This window comes from Stomoxys calcitrans, chromosome 3 (genome assembly GCF_963082655.1).
Source record: "Stomoxys calcitrans chromosome 3, idStoCalc2.1, whole genome shotgun sequence".
NCBI classification, from domain to species: domain Eukaryota; kingdom Metazoa; phylum Arthropoda; class Insecta; order Diptera; family Muscidae; genus Stomoxys; species Stomoxys calcitrans.
In genome coordinates this window covers 114,834,967-114,854,989 of record NC_081554.1, presented here as the reverse complement: position 1 = coordinate 114,854,989, position 20,023 = coordinate 114,834,967, and the positions used below count along the sequence as shown (strand labels likewise).

Genomic DNA, 20,023 nt, shown 5'->3' with positions numbered 1-20,023 from the left:
AAATTAACTTCATTTGACACCGAATGAAGAGCAACATTGGAGTGCGATGTATCCAATTGTTTTGACTTACTTGGCTTTCCATCAGCTATCCACTTTCTGCAGTCTTTAATCCAATGTCCCTTTTTCTTGCAATAGTGACAAATGTCATCTTTCTTGCCATTTGCAAAATTCTTATTTTTCCGCTTCTCATTTAGAACCAATGCTTCTTGTTTCTCCGAAATCGTGTCTTCAGATTTCTTAGAATTTCTTTCAAATAAACAAAGTTGCATAAGAAGTTCATCTAACGACTTATCTTCATCTCGTGTGAGCATCATCCAACTGGATTTAAACATTTCAAATGATTTTGGCAATATGTGTAAAATCTTGCATATCAGGAGCAATTCTGGTAATTTTTTTCTCCTTTTATTACCAAACCAGCTTTGATTTCGTTCCATAAGCTCTTGAGCTTGGATATATGTGTAGAAACATCGCTTTCTGCCATCCATTCGAAAGAAAATAGCTCCGTGCACATCTTGAATAATTGATCTTTAGATGTCGCTTCAAATTGCTGATGCAGCGCTTGCCAGACATCACATGCAGACTCTTTATCCATTACCTTCATGAAAATGTCATCCGAAATTGTGTTTGTGATCAGACTCTTGGCATAGCTGTTAGCTTTTCTGTAAAAATCACAACGTTTTTTGTGTTCTTTTTCTTGAGCTTCTGTTACTCCTTCTTCCAAGGGTTCCGGCTTTGTAATTCTATGCTCAACCACATCCAGAGCTCCCTCGTAGAAATCTAGAAGATCCTTCACCTTCCGCTTCCAAATTGGCCAGTCCGACTCGACACATAACGGCTTTATGTTTTCGCAAAATTCCATTGTAATTTTCTTTTCTTGATACCTCTTTTTCACAAAATTAATTTCTCCAATATTCTTTTTTTTTTTTTTTTTTTTTTTCACAGACTTCAAAAATTTTCACAATAATTATTTTATTTTCTTCGAGCTTGCTGGGCTCATAACCTATTAGATTGAAAAGTTTTATTGAAGTGAAGTTTGAAAAAATAATTTCTCGAACATACAAATACATAAAATCATTGCCTAGTAACATAATAACAAAGAACGATACAAGTAGATATTAATTTGTTAAACATATACTTCAACAGGATTTACATTATTGGAAGTACCGCCCATGTCAAGAAATACTTCCATTGTATATTCCTTGAAGGCGAGAGAGCCTTCAATGTAGTCAATTAGGCCGTGAAGGGCTGTTTTAGTGGACTTGCGATAACTCCATGCATGCTGTTGCCGAGACAGGGGATCTCTTGGAATTTTTTGGAAGGTTGTCCTCCTTGATAACAACAAAATTATCTTCCTTTAAGTTTTGCTGCGCAGATTTCCATTTATATCTACGCTGCAATGATTCATCAACGACAGGTTATCGGAACACTTTACGGAAATTACCATTAAAGAGGTTCCTCTCAAGAAATGGCCAGAGGTCAGCGGAATTAGGTCAGTCGTGTATTCGCTCATAGGAGATAGGGGACTTGAATTAAGTACAGTTTCGATATGAACAATAACAGTGGAGAACTCCTCAAAAGTCAATTTAGAATGTGAAGTCACTTATCGCAAATGACCCTTCATGCTTTTTGCAATTTCGAATGCAGTGTCGTATGACACTTTTTAATCGTATAACATTTTTTTTTTTTTTTTTTTTAATTCATTTTTATTAATGCTTTCTATCTTAGTATAGATATTTACATTATTATCGACATTATTTTGTATATTATAATTACTAATGGTGCCAACCCAGTGGTTGGCCCACGTATAAAATTTATTTATGCATCATTAAAGTGGAGTTAAAAATTTACAGTAGGTCTTGCGGTGCTTTTCTTTTGAGCCGCTTAAATGTTTCAGTGTTCCTCATCAGGTTTGTTGCTAGTGGGTTTGGATGTTGTTGAATTCTCAATTTATAATTTTGGAGTTGTGACAATATTTCTTCCTGGACAGTTTTTATATTTAATTCCTCGTGTAGTCGCTTATTAGTTATGTAGTATGGTGCACCTGCAATTTTGCGTAATGTTTTTGATTGTAGTTGCTGTAGTAGTTTGATTGTTGTATGTGAAGCGGTTCCCCATAGCTGGATACCGTATGTCCAGATTGGTTTTATAATGCATTTGTATATAAGTATCTTATTTTCTAAGGATAACTTGGAATTTGGTCCAATCAGAAAATTCATTTTTTGTAGTTGTATATCACAAGCTTTTCTTTTTATTTTTATGTGCGTTTTCCAAGTTAGTTTCTTGTCCAAGTATAGTCCCAGATATTTCGCCTCATTCGCCTGCGGGAGTTGGACTTCATTCATTTGAACTGGAGGGCAGTTTCCGTGGTTAAGTGTGAATGTTACGTGTATAGACTTAATTTCATTTGGTTTTATACGCCAGTGTTTCAGCCACTCGCACAAAGTATTTAGGTAGGTTTGAAGCATATTGCTTGCTATTTGTGGATTTTTATTAACAGCTAGCACAGCGGTGTCATCAGCGAATGTACCCACCACTGCGTTCTCTGTCTGTGGTAGATCAGATGTGAACAAGATATATAAGATTGGGCCCATCACACTCCCCTGTGGTACCCCAGCTCTGACAGATTTTAAATCACTCATTTCATCGGCCTCTTGGACGAAGAACATTCTTTTTTGAATATATGATTTAATTAATAGATAGTAATTTATTGGAAGAAGTTTCCTTGCCTTGTAGAGAAGACCCTCATGCCATACCTTGTCAAAGGCTTGCGAGATGTCTAAAAATGCGGAAGTACAGTACTGCTTTGATTCAAATGCAGAATTTATGGTTTCCACTAATCTGTGGATTTGTTCAGTAGTCCCGTGATTCTTTCTAAATCCGAATTGATGATTTGGTATCAAGTTATTTTCCTCAATTATTGGCATTAATCTCTTAAGAAATAGAGATTCGAATACCTTTGAAATTATTGGCAGTAGGCTTATTGGTCGATATGATTTGACTTGATCGGATGGTTTTCCAGGTTTCTGGATCATTGTGACTTGGGCAACTTTCCATTGGGGCGGAATGAAGCAGCGCTTTAAACAGGCATTGAATATGAACGTAATGAAGTCAGTACCTTCTTTAGGGAGTTCTTTGAGTATTTTAGGGGTTATTAAGTCATAGCCAGGAGCCTTACCAGGTTTTAGAATCTTTATTGCATGTGAGACTTCGGCTTTTGAAATTTTCTTTATTGGCAGGTCAAGCTGATGAGGTTCATTTAAGAAAGTTTCCAAGCATTTGGGCGGTTCTTCCGAGCTATTTGGGGTGAAAACATCGTATAAATGATTGGCAAATGTGTAGGCTTTTTCTAAGTTGCTTTTTGTCCACGAGTTACCAGACTTTCGAATTGGGTAATTGATTTTTGGCTCATTTTTGAGTTTTTTCGTGATTTTCCATAGAGAATAGTCTGTTGACTTTGTTGGCCCAAGATTTTGGATTTCTTGTTCAATATGGTTATTATCTACGCATTTTAATAACTTTTGCAAATCTGCAGTTGCTTTATTAAGTTTTCGTTTGTTCTCTGGTGATTTTGTTTTTTGCCAACGTTTTTTCGCCTTGCGCTTTTCTTTAACTTTTCTCTGTATAAAGGCAGGGTATTTGTATGATTCTATGAGACTTTTCTTGGGTGTAGAGTTCCATGAAGCGCTCTGTATAGTTTGCACTAGGTGGTCTACGGCGTAAGAAATGTCTTGATCTGATTTTAAAGGTAAATTTTGATGTAATGTTTTGCTGACTAGGTAACGAAAATAATGCCAGTTAGTCTTATTATTGTGAAGTTTACATTTTTGATCTTGGGGTATATGCTGTGCGTGCAATGATAGAAAGACTGGTGTGTGATCAGAAGACAGATCGTGGCTTGAAAAACATTTTTCGGAGCCAGCCGAAATCCCTTTGGAAACGCAGAAATCTATAAGATCTGGGGTTTTATTCAGATCTGACGGCCAATATGTTGGAGAATATGGTGAAATAACCCGAAGATTAAGTTCTTTTATAGCCCAGTATAACTGTCGGCCTTTCGGCGTATTAAGACGTGATCCCCATATTGTGTGCTTGGCATTGTAGTCTCCACAAGCTATGAATTTGCTTCCTAATGTCTTAAAGAAATTAATATAATTTTCTTTTTTGATGGTATGTTTTGGTGGACTATAGATTGATGACACTGTTAAAGGTCCTTGCATGCTTTCTACTATGATGTTTGTTGCCTGAATTATATCGGAGCTGTAGTGGGTTCCTTGGTGATGCTTAATGGATTGCTTTATCAAGATTCCTGAACCACCACGTGCCATTCCAGATGGGTGCATAACGTGGTAAAAATCGTATTGGGGGATACAAAAGTGATGCTTGCTGGTAAAATGTGTCTCTGACACAAGAAGTATGTCTATTTGATTAGAAGACAAAAAGTTTTTCACTTCTAAGGTATGTTGTGCCAGACCGTTGGCATTCCAGAACACTATATTAAGAAAGTTCATTATTAGATTTGTGTTAATTTTGAAGTTAGACTCATAAGAAGGCTTGTCATCTGCTGCATAAGTGTTCCTAAATTGCTTAACATTTCATGTATTTCGGATACTTGCGGACTTCGATCCGTTTGAAGATTTTGTGGCTGAATTTGGGTGTTTTGTTGTGAGGTTTGCGGAAAATCTGTTCTTCTAGCAGCGCTTGAATATGTGGGGTTCGTCGTCAAAGTTCGGGTTTCAGGCTGTTGACTCTCTCTCGTGTTTCTAAGAGAGGGGTAATGTTGGGAGTAAATTTGCTTATAAATTGAACATCCTTTATAATTTGCTGGGTGATTACCATTACATAAGGCGCACTTTACCTCGTCTGCCCAGTTTTTGCGTTCGCATGATTTTGATTCATGGTGTCCAGCACACTTAATGCAGACTGATTTTTTCTTGCAATATGACTTTGTATGGCCGTATTGTTGACAGTTTGAGCATTGAGGGACTATTTTCTTAGGACGCGGAGGCTCAAATCTAATAACGCATGACATAAGTTTTGTTACGGAATATATATCTTTATTGTTGGGCTTGGTGCTCAATTCGACCTCAAACAGAGGAAGCGGAACCTTTGTATAACGACTTCTTATATTCCATATATTTTTGACTTCATGTCCAAGTTGGGAGAGCTCGTTTTTCAAGTCGTCTATATTTGCTGTTGAGTGCATATTTCGCAAGATTACTTTAAATCCCCTTTCAGATTTTGGTTTGTAAGTAAAGAACTCAGTGTTTTTCTTTTCTAGTTCACCAATAATTTTTTTATAAGTTTCGTGGTCTTTTGGCATTATCTTGACCTGTTCATTTCGCAGGGTTTTTATTTCAAATTGGTTTGGAACAGTTTGTTTTAGCATGGATATTAAAGGTTGTATGTTAGCAACCTTCTCAACAAATATAGGCGGAGGTTTGTAAAGAATTTGAGGCGGATTAGAGTTGGGTTGAGACCCGTCGTCATTATCCAGATCCGCATATTGGTTGGCAGTTTGAGGAGTCTTACTCAACCAATATTTTTGGGTAGTGGCTTGTTTTTTGGTGTTATTATTAATAACATGCTCTGGGCTTTCGTTTGCTCGCTTGTTTCGTCTGACTGTTTGCCATTCGCAGGGCGATGCTACTGCACTGTTGCAGTTTTCGGAAGAATTTGGAGGTTGAGAATCAAAACGACCTATTTCTTGTTGGAGCTCTTCTTCATCTGTCTCAAATGATTCAGTTTGCTTGTTGAGTTTGAACTTTAAAGATTCAACATCTCTTTGGAGTTGACCACAAAGCCTTTCATATCTTTCATTCCTTTCAGACAGTTCGGCGTTTATCTTTTCTAGTTCTTGTAATTTGTTCAAGCGGAAAGAGCCAATGCTGTTGCGGGGGGTTAATGACCCTGTATTCATAGTGTATTTGATCTAACACCGGGTGACTCACGTCGATAATTCAGTACTAGTGTATAGCAAGGACACACACCATTTATACTACATTATCCAACCGATATAGATCTCGACAACTACTTTCAGATGCAACCCTGTTAAATAAGGTGTTGGGTAAATGCAACTCGTAGCCAGTATTTGGGTAGAAGAGAACAGCTGATACCGTCAAATTTATTGACAAAGTATACTGCTGACAGACCGTGATATTTGTCTCTGTTGTTCCTTCCAGTGGATTTTATATTAATTTATTGCCTTTGGGCTTAATTTAAAACGAAGTTAATTTGTAAATTGCGTGTCACTCACCGCCGTTTACGTCTATAATTGAGTGAAGGGGTGTTCCTGAGGAATCCAGCTCCAATACAACAACCATCCACTTACAACAAAACGCCTCCAACAGTGATGTATGTTTGTTTTTGTCGCAGCAACCAGAAACACGTCCGTCCGGTAAGAAAGGATAAATATTGTGAATGACGAAAACAATTGACGAATTGCACGTAACATAACTTGGTGCTCAGAATGCAGCAGTATATTATGTGTGATTTCGATAATGAGTTTGCAGTATCGTGATGTCTCCGTCAATGTAATCGGATGTCCGTCATTGTTTCTTAAGTCAGAATCTAATTAGTTGCAACTGTACAGCGTTCATCTCCTGAGAAGTGGGGTGTTCGTTTTGCATCTCAGGACTAGCTTGTTTTCGACATTTCCTGGCAAACCTAAATATCCAACAAATAACTCTCGAAAGCCCGACTGAATGATGAGAACCGTTCCAGGATCTCCTCATTTTATGTCGTCAATCTGTGACTCCAATTCAGCTGGCCTAGCTCCACGTGTGCCAATGTCTGCTGGGTTTTTATTCGTAGGAACATGTCTCCAAGTTGCATTGCCAACGTTATCCAATATTTCCGATGTTTTGTTTGCCGCAAACGTCTTCCAGTGATATGGAGGCTAACATGGTTGTAGTGAAATGCATGTTTCTACCAACGTATTTGAGCAATTTCGGCAATAGCGCTGCTCCGCTATTGTCAGTGAATGTGGCTTTACTTCTTCATCCCTATTAATTTCATCCATTCATAATAGTTGCAAAAGAATTTTGGCTACCACTATCATTAGTGCCAACCAGCAGGGTCGAACTGTTTGGCCACAATCGTTGGAATTTTACGTTTAGTAGATGGAGCCGAATGAACACTGATAGTGGCAACTTTCAGTCAAAGGATTCCATCGAAAGCCTAAAGTGTTCGTTTCGCTGCAATCTTCCAGTTTCAAAAAATCTTCGATCTTCCGGTTGCAAATTTCGTAGAATTTGTGGATGATTTGCCGTTAGCGTCTTTGACATGATTCATGTTCGAAATCACTACAGCGGTTAGATTCGGTTAAAATTCGGATTTAAGAGATTTCAGAACAATATGACAAAGTCGCGAAAAGATTGACGTGAACGATTTCTTCGTCGGTATAGAAAAACTGTTGACAATGCGATTCGAAATAAAAGTCTTGTGAACCTTGATCAATAAACACTCTCTTGAGCCTGTGACTTCTGTTGAGAGCTATTGCGATCCCTGGCATGATTAGAATCAGGATGTAACAGCGTTTGATGCTGTTTCTGGCACTTCAGACAGAGTTTGGCACTTTGGCAAGTCTGTGCACCATGTCCGTAGGACAAGCACTTTTTAACAGACTTTGTAGCGGCCAGGACTTAAATTTCGCACAAGAAAGGAGAGCATGTTTCTGCTTGCAACTACATTTTATTTATTAAATAAATAAATAAAAATACCTTTGGGTCACTCCATCATCCCGCAGGACCAAGCCTATCGGGTCCAGCTTGTAATTCAACCGTTGATACATCATCAGGACCTGGCGATTTAAAGGAGTTAAAACTTTGTATCTCCCAAAGGGTTTTCGACTCATACACAATTTCCCCTCTGACGAATGTTTGTGAGTGACAATCTCTTCTGGTGCCACGTTGTCCGTTGTAGAGTTTCCCGGGAAATATCTATCAACGAGTATTTTTATTTGTTTGTTTATTTGTTTTAGCTACACACAACATGATTTCATCTTATAATTATATTATATGTACTCTACTTATATTTATAAAAAAAAAAGTAAAAATATAGATCAATGAAAACAAAAAAAAAAAAGAATAAGTAAATCAAACAACTAAATTTCCCATGAACATTCCATTAAATAACAGGGTTCTCTCATATCAATGAGTGCAGTCCGATTAAAGTTGGCGTATGGGTACAACTACGAGTCTTCGGCTAGATCTACCAATTGTTAGTTTGTTGTGGAGATTTCCAGGAGCTCTCTGTTGTACACTGTTTTATGCATCATTAAAATCATTAGAAGTGTTTTAATATTGAGTAGATCTCCAAAAGCTATACCATGCAAATTTTTGTAAATGAAGAAACACAGTCATATCTTTGTAGTCCGTATACGTTTCTTATTATAACGTTGTGTGCTATTTCTAGATGAGTTTTGCTCTTCGAGTCGCATTTACTCAACAACTCACAGCTACTAGATACGATTTCGCTAGAAGTGATCTGATAATCTGTGGTGTGTATAATTGCGTTTCGTACAGTACACTTAGCATTCCAAAAATGTTATCAGTTAACGATATGATATGGTCCTTCCACGTTTAGTTTTGATTAATACAATAGTTATTTCAAGATTTTTTGCTTTGCATATCTGTTTGATGTTATTATTGACAATTTGTACGGGGTATTCGCAAATTGCTTCCTGGCACCGGTTTGTAAAGAGAATAAAGTTCGATTTGTTCGTATTTATATGCAGCCTGTTTTCAACAGCCCATTCGCTAATGTTGGATAAGTCGGTATTTAGCTTCTCAATTCCAAGGCATAATTCAATTTTTAAGACAACTCTAAGAGATTTGTATATCATCTGCATGAATGTCGATCCTCGTCAAGCTCCTGTAGGTGAGCAAGCTCGTTTCGGCCCAAAGGACCTATTGGCGCGGGAACAGTGCGACACCTCTTTGGGGAGAATTTTTAACATGGCAAATGTCGCCAGCATTCGAACCAAGGCTTTCAGCGTCATAGACGCATATTGTGTGAACTTATATATTGGGTTGCCCAAAAAGTAATTTCTGATTTTTTAAAAGAAAGTAAATACATATGTAATAAAACTTAGAATGAACTTTAATCAAATATACTTTTTTTACATTTTTTCTAAAGCAAGCTAAAAGTAACAGCTGATAACTGACAGAAGAAAGAATGCAATTACAGAGTCACAAGCTGTGAAAAAATTTGTCAACGCCGACTATATGAAAAATCCGCAATTACTTTTTGGGGAACCCAATATATTCATATATTTGCTGATGGACTATTCTTTCAAAGGCCTTAGGTAGGAAAGGAAGGTAGGATTGAGATTGGTCGATATTCGTTTCGGTGTATGGTATCTAGTTCCACTGCATCCGAATTTACAGACACGCAACACTTTCCTACATCACTTAGTTGGACACATGAAAATTCGAATGAGGAGAAATGTATTAGATATGGAGGTCGCTGGATTTTCTATGTTAGTGATTATCAATGACGAAATTTGCGTATTTAAATTAGATGACAGTCTTATAAAGGCTGTATTAATTTTGTCGGGACTATCAATTATTATTGATGGAATTTTGTCGCCGATTCCTATTTCCCGAATAGTTTTCCATTTCTTTTTCGAATTGGTAGCATCCCGAACGTATTGGCGTACTAGATTCCCACTCCTCTGTGTCGCTCTGTTGACCTAAGATCTTAGCGAAATTCTTCGTGCAAGTGAGACATTTTAACAATTTTCTATCTTTTAAAGGCAATATCTCTTTTACTTATCAATTCGTGTATTGCAGGGTTAAACCAAGACTTATTTCGTCTATTTCTCGCACGGCCCGTTTGCTGGCAACCGACACAGTTTTGAAGATATCATATTTTATCGTTTAGGAATTCAAGTTGGTCATCATCTGGCACCATGACGACAATTTGCTTCTTACTTATTTCGTTAAACTCTCTTGAAAAGCTTTCGTAATATATATTTTTAAAATTATAATATTTTGTTGGTTCTTCTTCTTGTTGTGTTTAAGCATCATATGTTAAGAAAATTCGATAATTTTTAGATAAACATGGTGCGTCGAGCTTATGGTAAAGAAAAGCTTTTCCAGTATTGCCGGCAAGGAAAATTGCAAGGAGACTGGGTAGGGGTGCTTGTTTTGACTGATTGCAGTCCCATTGCATTAAATGAGTCCATGAGAGCAGTTTCTCAGAGAATGTTCGAACTCAGATCATCGCCAAGTACAATACCATCATATTCCAATGAAATATTTAGCAACATATTTATTATTGAATTGTAGGGTATGGATTTGTTTGGTCTATAAATGCATCCGAGAAGCAACTTATATGTGTTTACTATCGCTTCCACAAATATCGACTCAACATTATCATCTTTTTCGGAAATGTTCTGAAATTTTGCAGGAAATGTTCTTTTGGCACTTCCAATAAACGTGCCAAGTGCGGTCCAAATCGGTCATCAACCTGATATAGCTTCCACGTAAACTGATTTTTTTTGATTTGGCTTCCCGATTTGGATCCAATTTTGCACGGAGGGTATAATTATGATTTATAAACGGTCTATAAGCTGATATAAATGTCATATCCCTGGTCTGAAAATAGAGATTCCGTTGCAGGATATTGTCCGGCTGTAGACCATTGTTTTATGATTTCTATTCAAAGAATAGTATAGCAGAAAACATTTAAAAATATGCAAAAGCCTGTTGTTGCTAGAAATATGATTAGCGGTCGATGATATCATGGTCAAATGGATCATGGTGCGGACTTTAAAATGTTTTTTGCTGTACTATTCTTTGAATAGAAAGCATTAAAGAATGGTCTAAAGCCGGACAATATCCTGCAATAGAATCTCAATAAGATTTTAAGACCAAAAAAAAAGCGCAAACAGACAAACCGAACGAAAGACACGTCGCATGATGTAATGCTAGGCTTAATAGAGAAAAATATGACATTTGTTGGCCTTTATTATGTACTAGCTGACCCGGGCCCGCCCCGCTGCGCCTTCTTTTACTTTATATGAGACAAAAGTTTCATTGGAATATTTATTTTCGACAATTATAGATCTTTTAGTGAAATACCATGCAAACTTGACTAACAGTTTAACAATATAAGTGCCTTTATCTGAATCCCACATGATCTTTATTGGTCTACGAATTTAAGTTTGAATGTAAGGTGTACTCTATTCTTAAAATACTTCATTTGAGCCCGATATTCTCATGATGTCTGATTTAGTGGTGTTTTCGGGGGAGAGGTGGTCCCCCAGAAACTTGGCCCTCAAAATACATCAGCATTGTGCTCTTCTCCCAAATACCATTTATTTAAACCCCATATTGTAATTGGCTTAAGAGGAGTTTACAGGATGAGACGTCCCCCAAACACAAGGCCCCAAAATAGGTTATCAAATTCGTTTTCTAATCTCAAATACCTTTCATTTGAGCCACATATTGGCATGGTCGAAAAAATTTTGCCCCTAAATACATGGTCTTACATTTGGATATCAAATTCGTATTCTACTCCCAAATACCTTTATTTGAGCCCCACATTGCGATGGTCACTAAAAAATTGCTTTTTATGAGGTATTTTGGGAATTGCGTAGACCCCCAGAAAATTGGTCCCGAAAATGGGTATCAATTCTTGCTCTACCCCCAATACCTTTCATTTAAGCTCCACATTGACATGGTCGGTTGATATGCCCGACTTAGGGGTGTTTTAGGGATTGGGGTGGTCCCCCAAACACTAAGCCCGGAAAATATATCAGCAACGTGCTCTATTCTCATATATCTGTATATCATTTATTTGAACCCCATATTGCCATTGCCCTCAAAATTGGATATCAAATTCGTTTTCTAATATTATTTAAACTCATTATTGCAAATGTTAGCAAATATGTCCGGTTTGAGGTATTGGCCCTAAAAACTATGAATATTTAATTCCACCCTTTAAGACCCAAATTGTCTTTGTGAGCAAATACGTCCTATTTGGGGGTTGTTATGGTGGTGGGACGTCCGCTAGACAGTTGGTTCCTAATGTTGATATCAGATACGTGGTCTACTCCCAAATACCTTTAATTTGAGCCCCATATTTCCATAGCCGGCAATCATAACCGGTTAGGGGGGTGTTTTTGGGGGATGGGCGACCACTTAATGAGTTGGCCTTGAAAATATATATCGGATTCGTGTTCTACTCTAAAAACCCTCTTATTTGAGCCTAATATTGCAATAGTTAGCAAAAACTTCCTATTTGGGTGGTGTTGTGGGGGTGAGGTGGCCCCATAGACACTTTTCCGGAAATATTGATATCTTTAGATCTTTGATACCTTTAGAATTAGAAACTTCGAATCTACTTCCTGATTTAAACAAGGGAATAATGTAGAATTGATTCCCTAGTTCAGGAACTCGGCCTAACCTTGGGGTCTTTCAAAAATTTCAGTTAGTGGAAATTTAAGAAAACCCCATCAGCAGGCATTCTTATCAAAGAGAATTGGGAAATTTCAATTACAATTACAATTCAATTACAATTATCCGGAGTTCATAGCATACATTTTATCACAATAAGTGGAAGCAAAAAAAAACTGCAAACATATTACATATTTCGTTCTCTACTTCAGCTGAAATAAAACATTGTCTGAGGGAGTAAGGCAAGGTGTAACCTCTACATTTTGAATTTGCAAACTTATTAATAACTACGGTACGCAATATTGTGTTCAATATTATATTCCGATCTAGAAATTGTATACAAGGAAAAATCAAGAGAGGAACCAGACTGCTTAAAAAATATATTCTTCTTATTCTTAAGTTTGGCAGGCCTGGATGTATTCCAAGTAGGTCCAGTTGAGTTCAGGTTTGAAATTTTGGGAACAGATTTAGAAAAACAGGTAAATAATATGTCATTAAACTTTCGAAGAAAATCATGTAGACTACTTTGGACTAACACATTCTCCATGGCGACATTACATAAGAGATTATTCGATATCACGTAATTTGTTTTAGGAAAAAATAAACTATCGGTATTCACATCTGTTTTTTAGTTCTTTGATGAGACAGAATAAAAACTTTCGCGTAAATAATAGGGTGAATCGTGTCCTCAGGTAACACCAAAGTATTACAAGAGTCAACGCACACATTACAAGACTGATTAACAAAAAACAAGATGCAAAAGTTTGTTATGACTTTTGAACACACGTTTCGCTTGAAACATACCATAATTAAGCAAGGGTTTAATTTTATCATTAACATTTTCAAAAACTGGTAAGAGTACATTACTGTCATCAGGTTGATTCCATGAAATTGATGGTAAATGAAAGTCGCCAAATGCAAACAGACAATCCGAGGATTTAGGTAAACTAAAAACAGATAGCATAGCTGCTAGAAATTCAATATTATGAACGTTATAAGGAAACTGCGATTAAAACGCCTACTCCAGTCTTCTTTGGTATATTACCATGATCAATTCGGAAAAAGTTATTTATATTAGATTTTGAAATTTTCAAAAAACTGTTGATTCTCATAATAAGTGTAAACATTTTAAAAATAAAAAGTGCAACTTTATTTCATTTTTATTTTTTTTTTAATTAAACTATTGGGTTGCCCAAAAAGTAATTGCGGATTTTTTAAAAGAAAGTAAATGCATTTTTAATAAAACTTAGAATGAATTTTAATCAAATATACTTTTTTACACTTTTTTTCTGAAGCAAGCTAAAAGTAACAGCTGATAACTGAAAGAAGAAAGAATGCAATTACAGAGTCACAAGCTGTGAAAAATTTTGTCAACGCCGACTATATGAAAAATCCGCAATTACTTTTTTGGCAACCCAATAAAATGATAAGGAATTTAAACATAGAGATCAATTCGTGGGTTATATCGTTTAAAATCGATTTATTTCTACATTTTTATTTTCCCGTACACTTAAAAAAAAAAACTAAATACAGAAAATTGCCCTTCGCCTATTGTACTTTTTCGGCAAACAATTAACAAAGCATTTAATAAATTTTCGAGCTGTTCTGTTTTCTTGTGACGCTTATCAAATAGTGATTTCGATTTTGGGAAAAGTGTAGCATTTTTTCTACATGCCGCACTGAAATCGAAGTTTTGTGATGGGTATGGATTTCGTTTTTAATGGTGTTGCCTACAGAGAGTAGGAAAAAGTTGAATTTCCTACACCGTGCCAAGTCTTCGGTGTAGAATGTCGCACTTTAAATCATTTGCTATCATTTCATAGAAACCTACACCACAATAAAGACGTTCACTGAATGTTTAGGATACTCGAAAACGCCAATATTTAGGTTACCTGTGCATTGCCACCATTCAAGCAAATATTGTTTAAACAGAAGAAAAAGAAGACAACATTTTTCGAGTATTTGCAAAAAAAAGCGCCAAAATAAATTCATTTGCTGGTAAAGCAGTTGACCAACAACAAAAAACCGAGGACATTATCTGTCAAAGTCAGTGTTTGGTGCAACTCTGATTTTGAGTATGTTACTAGTTTGCGCCTTTTTTCGTTGTTTGTGCGTTGAATTAAGAAGGTTGACTCACTTGCACAATAACAACGAAATCAACTATACAACCCTGTGGCGATGGTGGCGCAAATTCCTTCTAGGCTCTCATATTTCTGGACACTTCCCAATTGACATTGTAGTTTTTATTTGCATTATCATGTGTAGCAGCCACAAGATCAAATGATTTTTGATTAGAAACTTGTAAATTATAATTTAAAACAATTAAAATGTGGAAAAAGGATAGAAATGTAAAAAAAAAAATAAAATTAAAATCCAAACCAAGCATTTGACGTTTCAGTGAGATTAGGATACAACTCTGGAGTTGGACAATTCCATCAGCTGGGCAAGTGAGCCAACCTTCTCAATTCAACCATGGCTCTTAATTATAAGGCATACATACATACACACATCCGAACGTTATGAAAAGCTGTTGACAGATGGTGCACTCCACGAGAAAAAATTTTACTCAGCTGTAAATGAATTTATCTTGGGCATACCCTAATCAAATAATTATATGTGCATTGTGTTAAACTGCGTTAAAAATTGCAAATTATTTTTTTAAGATTTTTCTTTTTTGATTTTGTCTCTTTACTTATTTGATATTATTGCATAAAACTTCAAAGTATTTGGATTTTTTTAAAGAAAAAATTAATTTAAAAATTTGTTTATGCGGGAGTTTTTTCCCTATTGCCGCTTCCCTTAATCCAAGCAAACTTCGAAAAAGGAAAATATCTCCCAGGGGAAAAAGTAGGTATTCTGAATCGAAATTAAAGGAAGAATGAGACGATAAAATTTGGCGAAACTTCTCCAAACTAACGAAAGGAAGTTTGGATAAAAAATTATGAATTTAATTGTTTTTATAAAAAAATTCTTATTATTTATTTAATTATTTCATCAAAAACAAATACAAATTTTGTTAGATTCTTCCCGTTTAAATTTATCATGTACCCACCATAGAAGGTTTCCATTAGTTTTTCTGTTTTAATGGAAATTAAATACGGGAATTCTAGAATTCCCAAATTTGTGGTTCTTATTTTAATATTCTTAGACCCATATGTATAAAGAGATGTCGCTAAGTGGCACGCCGTTCGGAGTCGGATACTAAAAGGAGGTTCCTTTTATTATAGAGCTTAAAGTGAAATCGGCAGCACTCATTGATATGCAAGAAGTCTTCTGCCTGTTTTTATAAAATGTTCGTGGACAAATTTGCAACATTGCACGTCAATTATTCCAAAATACACATTTAGCAGCATTTACTCCACAGAAGTAGGCAGCATTATGTCCAGCAGCCGTCCCAACTACCAAGAAAAGTGGTCAGCCAGCGGTCGCTGGCTAGAACAGACGTCTCAGTCATTGTGTCCGTCTTGGCAGGTCAACGACTTTTGCAGAAGCTGTGAGGACATCGAAGAAGAATAGACTATAGAACACCTTCTGTGTGTGTGTCCCGCACTAGCAGTCAGAAAAAGTTCCACTTTAGGTTCTCATTTCTTTGAGAACCTGTCTGATTTAGCGGATGTGAACATTCGCAAATTATTGGGCATTTTAAAGCAATCTGGATGGTTCAAAGGTAGGAACTAGAAGGCATCTTCCTCCTTCTGTTCCTGTGGTATCACTATGGACGAAAACGTCTAAGTGAGTCTGATGGCAGACTGCCACTTAAACTTAACCTAACCCAACCCCACTCAATCAGAGTGGAGGATTTTATTCAAGAAATCAATTCTCTGGGAGTTTTCAGAATTGGGCTGATGAGAAAATACATATACAGTTGAACCTCGATTATCCGGGCCTCTGTTAACCAGTTACTTCTGTTAACCGGCATGCTGTGCTTTTGGTTTTGTATCTATTTTAAACGAGGTTTACCTCTATTATCCGTGTTTCAAAAATGCTACCTCCATTAACCGTGCTTCCTCTATTATCCGTGCACCACTCGAATTTTTGATGTAAATTCTGGGGTTCTCCTTTTTATTTTTTTGGCGTTTGTTCGAAAAAGGCTCCGACAACCAAAGGAAAAGAACGTAATGTTCTTTCAATGATTACTGGCTTAGGTGTATATCTATAGTGGCGTGGGGCGGATAATAATCCAATTTTGTTAATAAGTAAATTGATTTTCACTAATTGCTATATATTTCGCAACAATAATCGAACAAATAGAAGCAATCCCATGGCATCCGGTTATGCGTCCGGATTGATCCGATGGAATTCTTCATCGGCAAGGGCTGCCATCCCAGTTGTTGTTGATGTAGCAGTGGATTATACTCTAAGGCGGCAGCCCTTGCCGGTGAAGAACTCCATTGGGTCATCCAGTACGTACTTTAATTTTTATTAAACGCACAACCAGTCGTCAGACTAATAAATGAGGAAGAGGCGGGATGCACAGTTCCCGAAGTTCCCAGCCTTTAAATAAAGGTGGTGTTTCCGATTCAGATTCAGACAGCGGCAGTGTGAATGAAACCGTCATCCAGAGATGAGGACATCGGGATGATGGCAGAAGTGAGCGAGGCTTTGCTAAGCTCACAAGAAGACCGAGAAAGCACGACGAAGGGGACAGAGCAGTATGCACCAGTAGCGCAATCGGGCGAAAGTGCAGGATGCTGGAAGGAATAGAACTGACATTCCAGGCACTTCTACGGGATATGGGAAGAGAATCAGATCTTCCGAAGAGCATGATACTGCTAAGATGCTGAAGAAGAAAAAGAGCTCCCCGCCGTCAAGTACTCCGGGAAGTGTCAGTGTTCTGCAGAGGGAGATAAAGTTGTAACAGAAATAGGAATGAAGAAAGCGCGCACGTCCCCTGAGTCTTCATGGAGGACTGTGACTTGCAAAAGGATTCCCCAGCAATAACGCAAGGGGTCGCTAAAAATGTAAGGAGTCGCCCTTTTGCGCCAAAGTGGCAAGAAAGCACAACAGATATAAGATATCAGCAGGAAGCACAACAGAGATAAGATATCAGCAGGAAGCACAACAGAGATAAGATATCAGCAGTGCATTCGGTAGGATTCCACAAGATCATCGGTCCCAAGTGAAGCTTCCGGTAAATGAACGGGTTTTCGATCTTAAGTTGAACTCTGAAGGGGGTCCACCCATAGGGATTATGGGATGCGAGTATAGAGGGAACATTTAACGATGCACTTTGCTTCAACGGAATCTATTCATACCGTCGAAAAGCTCGTTCGATGTATCTACACTGCCTGGACATCACCCGCGACGGAACGCATAATGGTCTTTGTGAACAAGCAAAACCAAAATTTGGTCGTGGAGAAATGGGAGTTCTTCCACAGGGAGGATAAGGAGAAAAGAACTCTCCTTGTTCTTGTTGTAGTCACATTTTCATGTGGAGGTGGCGATCTTCGTCAAGCTTCTGTTGGTGAGCAAGCTCGTTCCGTTCCAAAGCACCCATCGCCTCGGGAACAAGACGGCCATTGCTTATATAAAGGCCAATACCTCGCCTTGTCATATCGAGCATCATAGGCACTTAGTATTTGTGCAAGAGCCTGGGCCGCCCGGACTCTAACTGCGACTCTTCGCTCGATACCGCTAATTGTCCGCAACTGCTATTGCAGCTACCCCGTATAAAGCATTCCACTATCCGCAACCTGTGGACGCGCCCGGTAGCTCGCAGCTAAGCTTCTTGTGACAGCAATGAACACCACATAGATTGGACCTCAATGTTCTAGCCTGTGAGGTGCTCACAACTATCGCGTGCCGGTGGGCGTTGTGGGAATCAAGATTGGGATGACTAGGATAGGCAAATATCCTCATACTGAGCCATCAGGCAGTCTTAAAGACATTTCAGTGTCTCAAAGAACATCAAAAACAAATCTTGTGCAACATTTAAATTTTATATCAATTCAATGTTTTCCATCAACGGTGATATCTAGGATTTGAACGGGAATAATTTACATTGTTACCATTTATTAAATTATTTTCTATTCATTATTATACCCACCACCGAAGGATGGGGATATATTTATTTTGTCATTCCGTTTGCAACACATCGAAATATCCATTTCCGACCCTATAAAGTATATATATTCTTGATCAGCGTAAAAATCTTAGACGATCTAGCCGTGTCCGTCCGTCTGTCTGTTGAAATCACGCTACAGTCTTTAAAAATAGAGATATTGAGCTGAAATTTTGCACAAATTCTTTTTTTGTCTATAAGCTGGTTAAGTTCGAAGATGGGTTATATCGGACTATATCTTGATATAGCTCCCATATAGACCGATCCGCCGATTTAGGGTCTTAGGCCCATAAAAGCCACATTTATTATTCGATTTGGCTGAAATTTGGGACAGTGAGTTTTGTTAAGCCACCCGACATCCTTCTTCAATTTGGCCCAGATCGGTCCAGATTTGGATATACCTGCCATATAGACCGATCTCTCGATTTAAGCTTTTGGGCCCATAAAAGGCACATTTATTGTCCGATGTCACCGAAATTTGGGACAGTGAGTTAACTTAAGCCCCTCGACATATTTCTGCAATATGGCCTAGATCGATCAAGATTTGCTTATAGCTGCCATATAGACCGATCTCTCGATTTAAGATTTTGGGCCCATAAAAGGCGCATTTATTGTCCGATGTCGCCGAAATTTGGGACAGTGAGTTGCGTTAGGCTCTTTGAAATTTTTCTGCAACTTGACCCAAATCGGTCCAGTTATGGATATAGCTGCCATATGGACCGATATCTTGATTTAAAGTCTTGGACCCATAAAAGGCGCATTTGTAATCCGATTTCACTGAAATTTGACACAGTGACTTATGTTAGTCTTTTCGACATCCGTGTCGTATATGATTCAGAACGGTTTATTTTTAGATAAAGCTACTAAAATGACCAATATTTTGTTATACACAATTGAACAATGACTTGTACTATTAGTATTTGGTCCTAATCGGAACATATTTCGATATAGCTGTTATGGGGCATTATGTATTCATTTTTCACCAGATTTTGACGAAAGGTGGCTTACATATATACCCGAGGTGGTGGGTATCCAAAGTTCGGCCCGGCCGAACTTAACGCCTTTTTACTTGTTTTATTTTAATTTCTATTTAATCAAATAAAATGTAAGGAAGTGTTAGTTTCAGATTAGTTTTAGAAGAATGTATTAACATTGATTAGAATTATATTTTTGGTTCTTGTTGTTGTTGTTATTGTTGTTGTAGCAGTGTGTTGTACACTGAGGCGGCAGCCCTTGCCGATAAAGGACTGACTCCATCGGGTCAATCCGGTACGTACAACCGGCTGCCATGGGATTGCATATATTTTTGGTTGAACCCCAAAGACATTCAAACTCTTTGCCAAATAGTTAACATCATTTTGTATTCTTCTTTTAATTATAGATGGGTGACGTCGATCCAGAGACCCTTTTGGAATGGCTTTCTATGGGACAGGGTGATGAGCGCGATATGCAACTCATCGCTTTGGAGCAGCTGTGCATGCTATTGTTAATGTCTGATAATGTGGATAGATGTTTTGAGAGGTATGCCTAAATTTGACGCCAATAACTCGTTCATTTTTAA

General features: G+C 37.5%; 1 protein-coding gene across 6 annotated transcripts in view; it reads left to right on the top strand.

Annotated features, from left to right (window-relative positions):
• LOC106081143 (E3 ubiquitin-protein ligase Ufd4) overlaps nt 1-20,023 on the top strand; it is a 115,492-nt gene that overhangs the window by 34,433 nt on the left and 61,036 nt on the right. For all 6 annotated transcript variants that reach the window (XM_013242902.2, XM_013242901.2, XM_013242900.2 and 3 more), the window contains exon 3: nt 19,844-19,983. In XM_013242902.2, the coding sequence (XP_013098356.1) occupies nt 19,844-19,983 (140 nt within the window). The remainder of the gene's footprint in view (nt 1-19,843; nt 19,984-20,023) is intronic.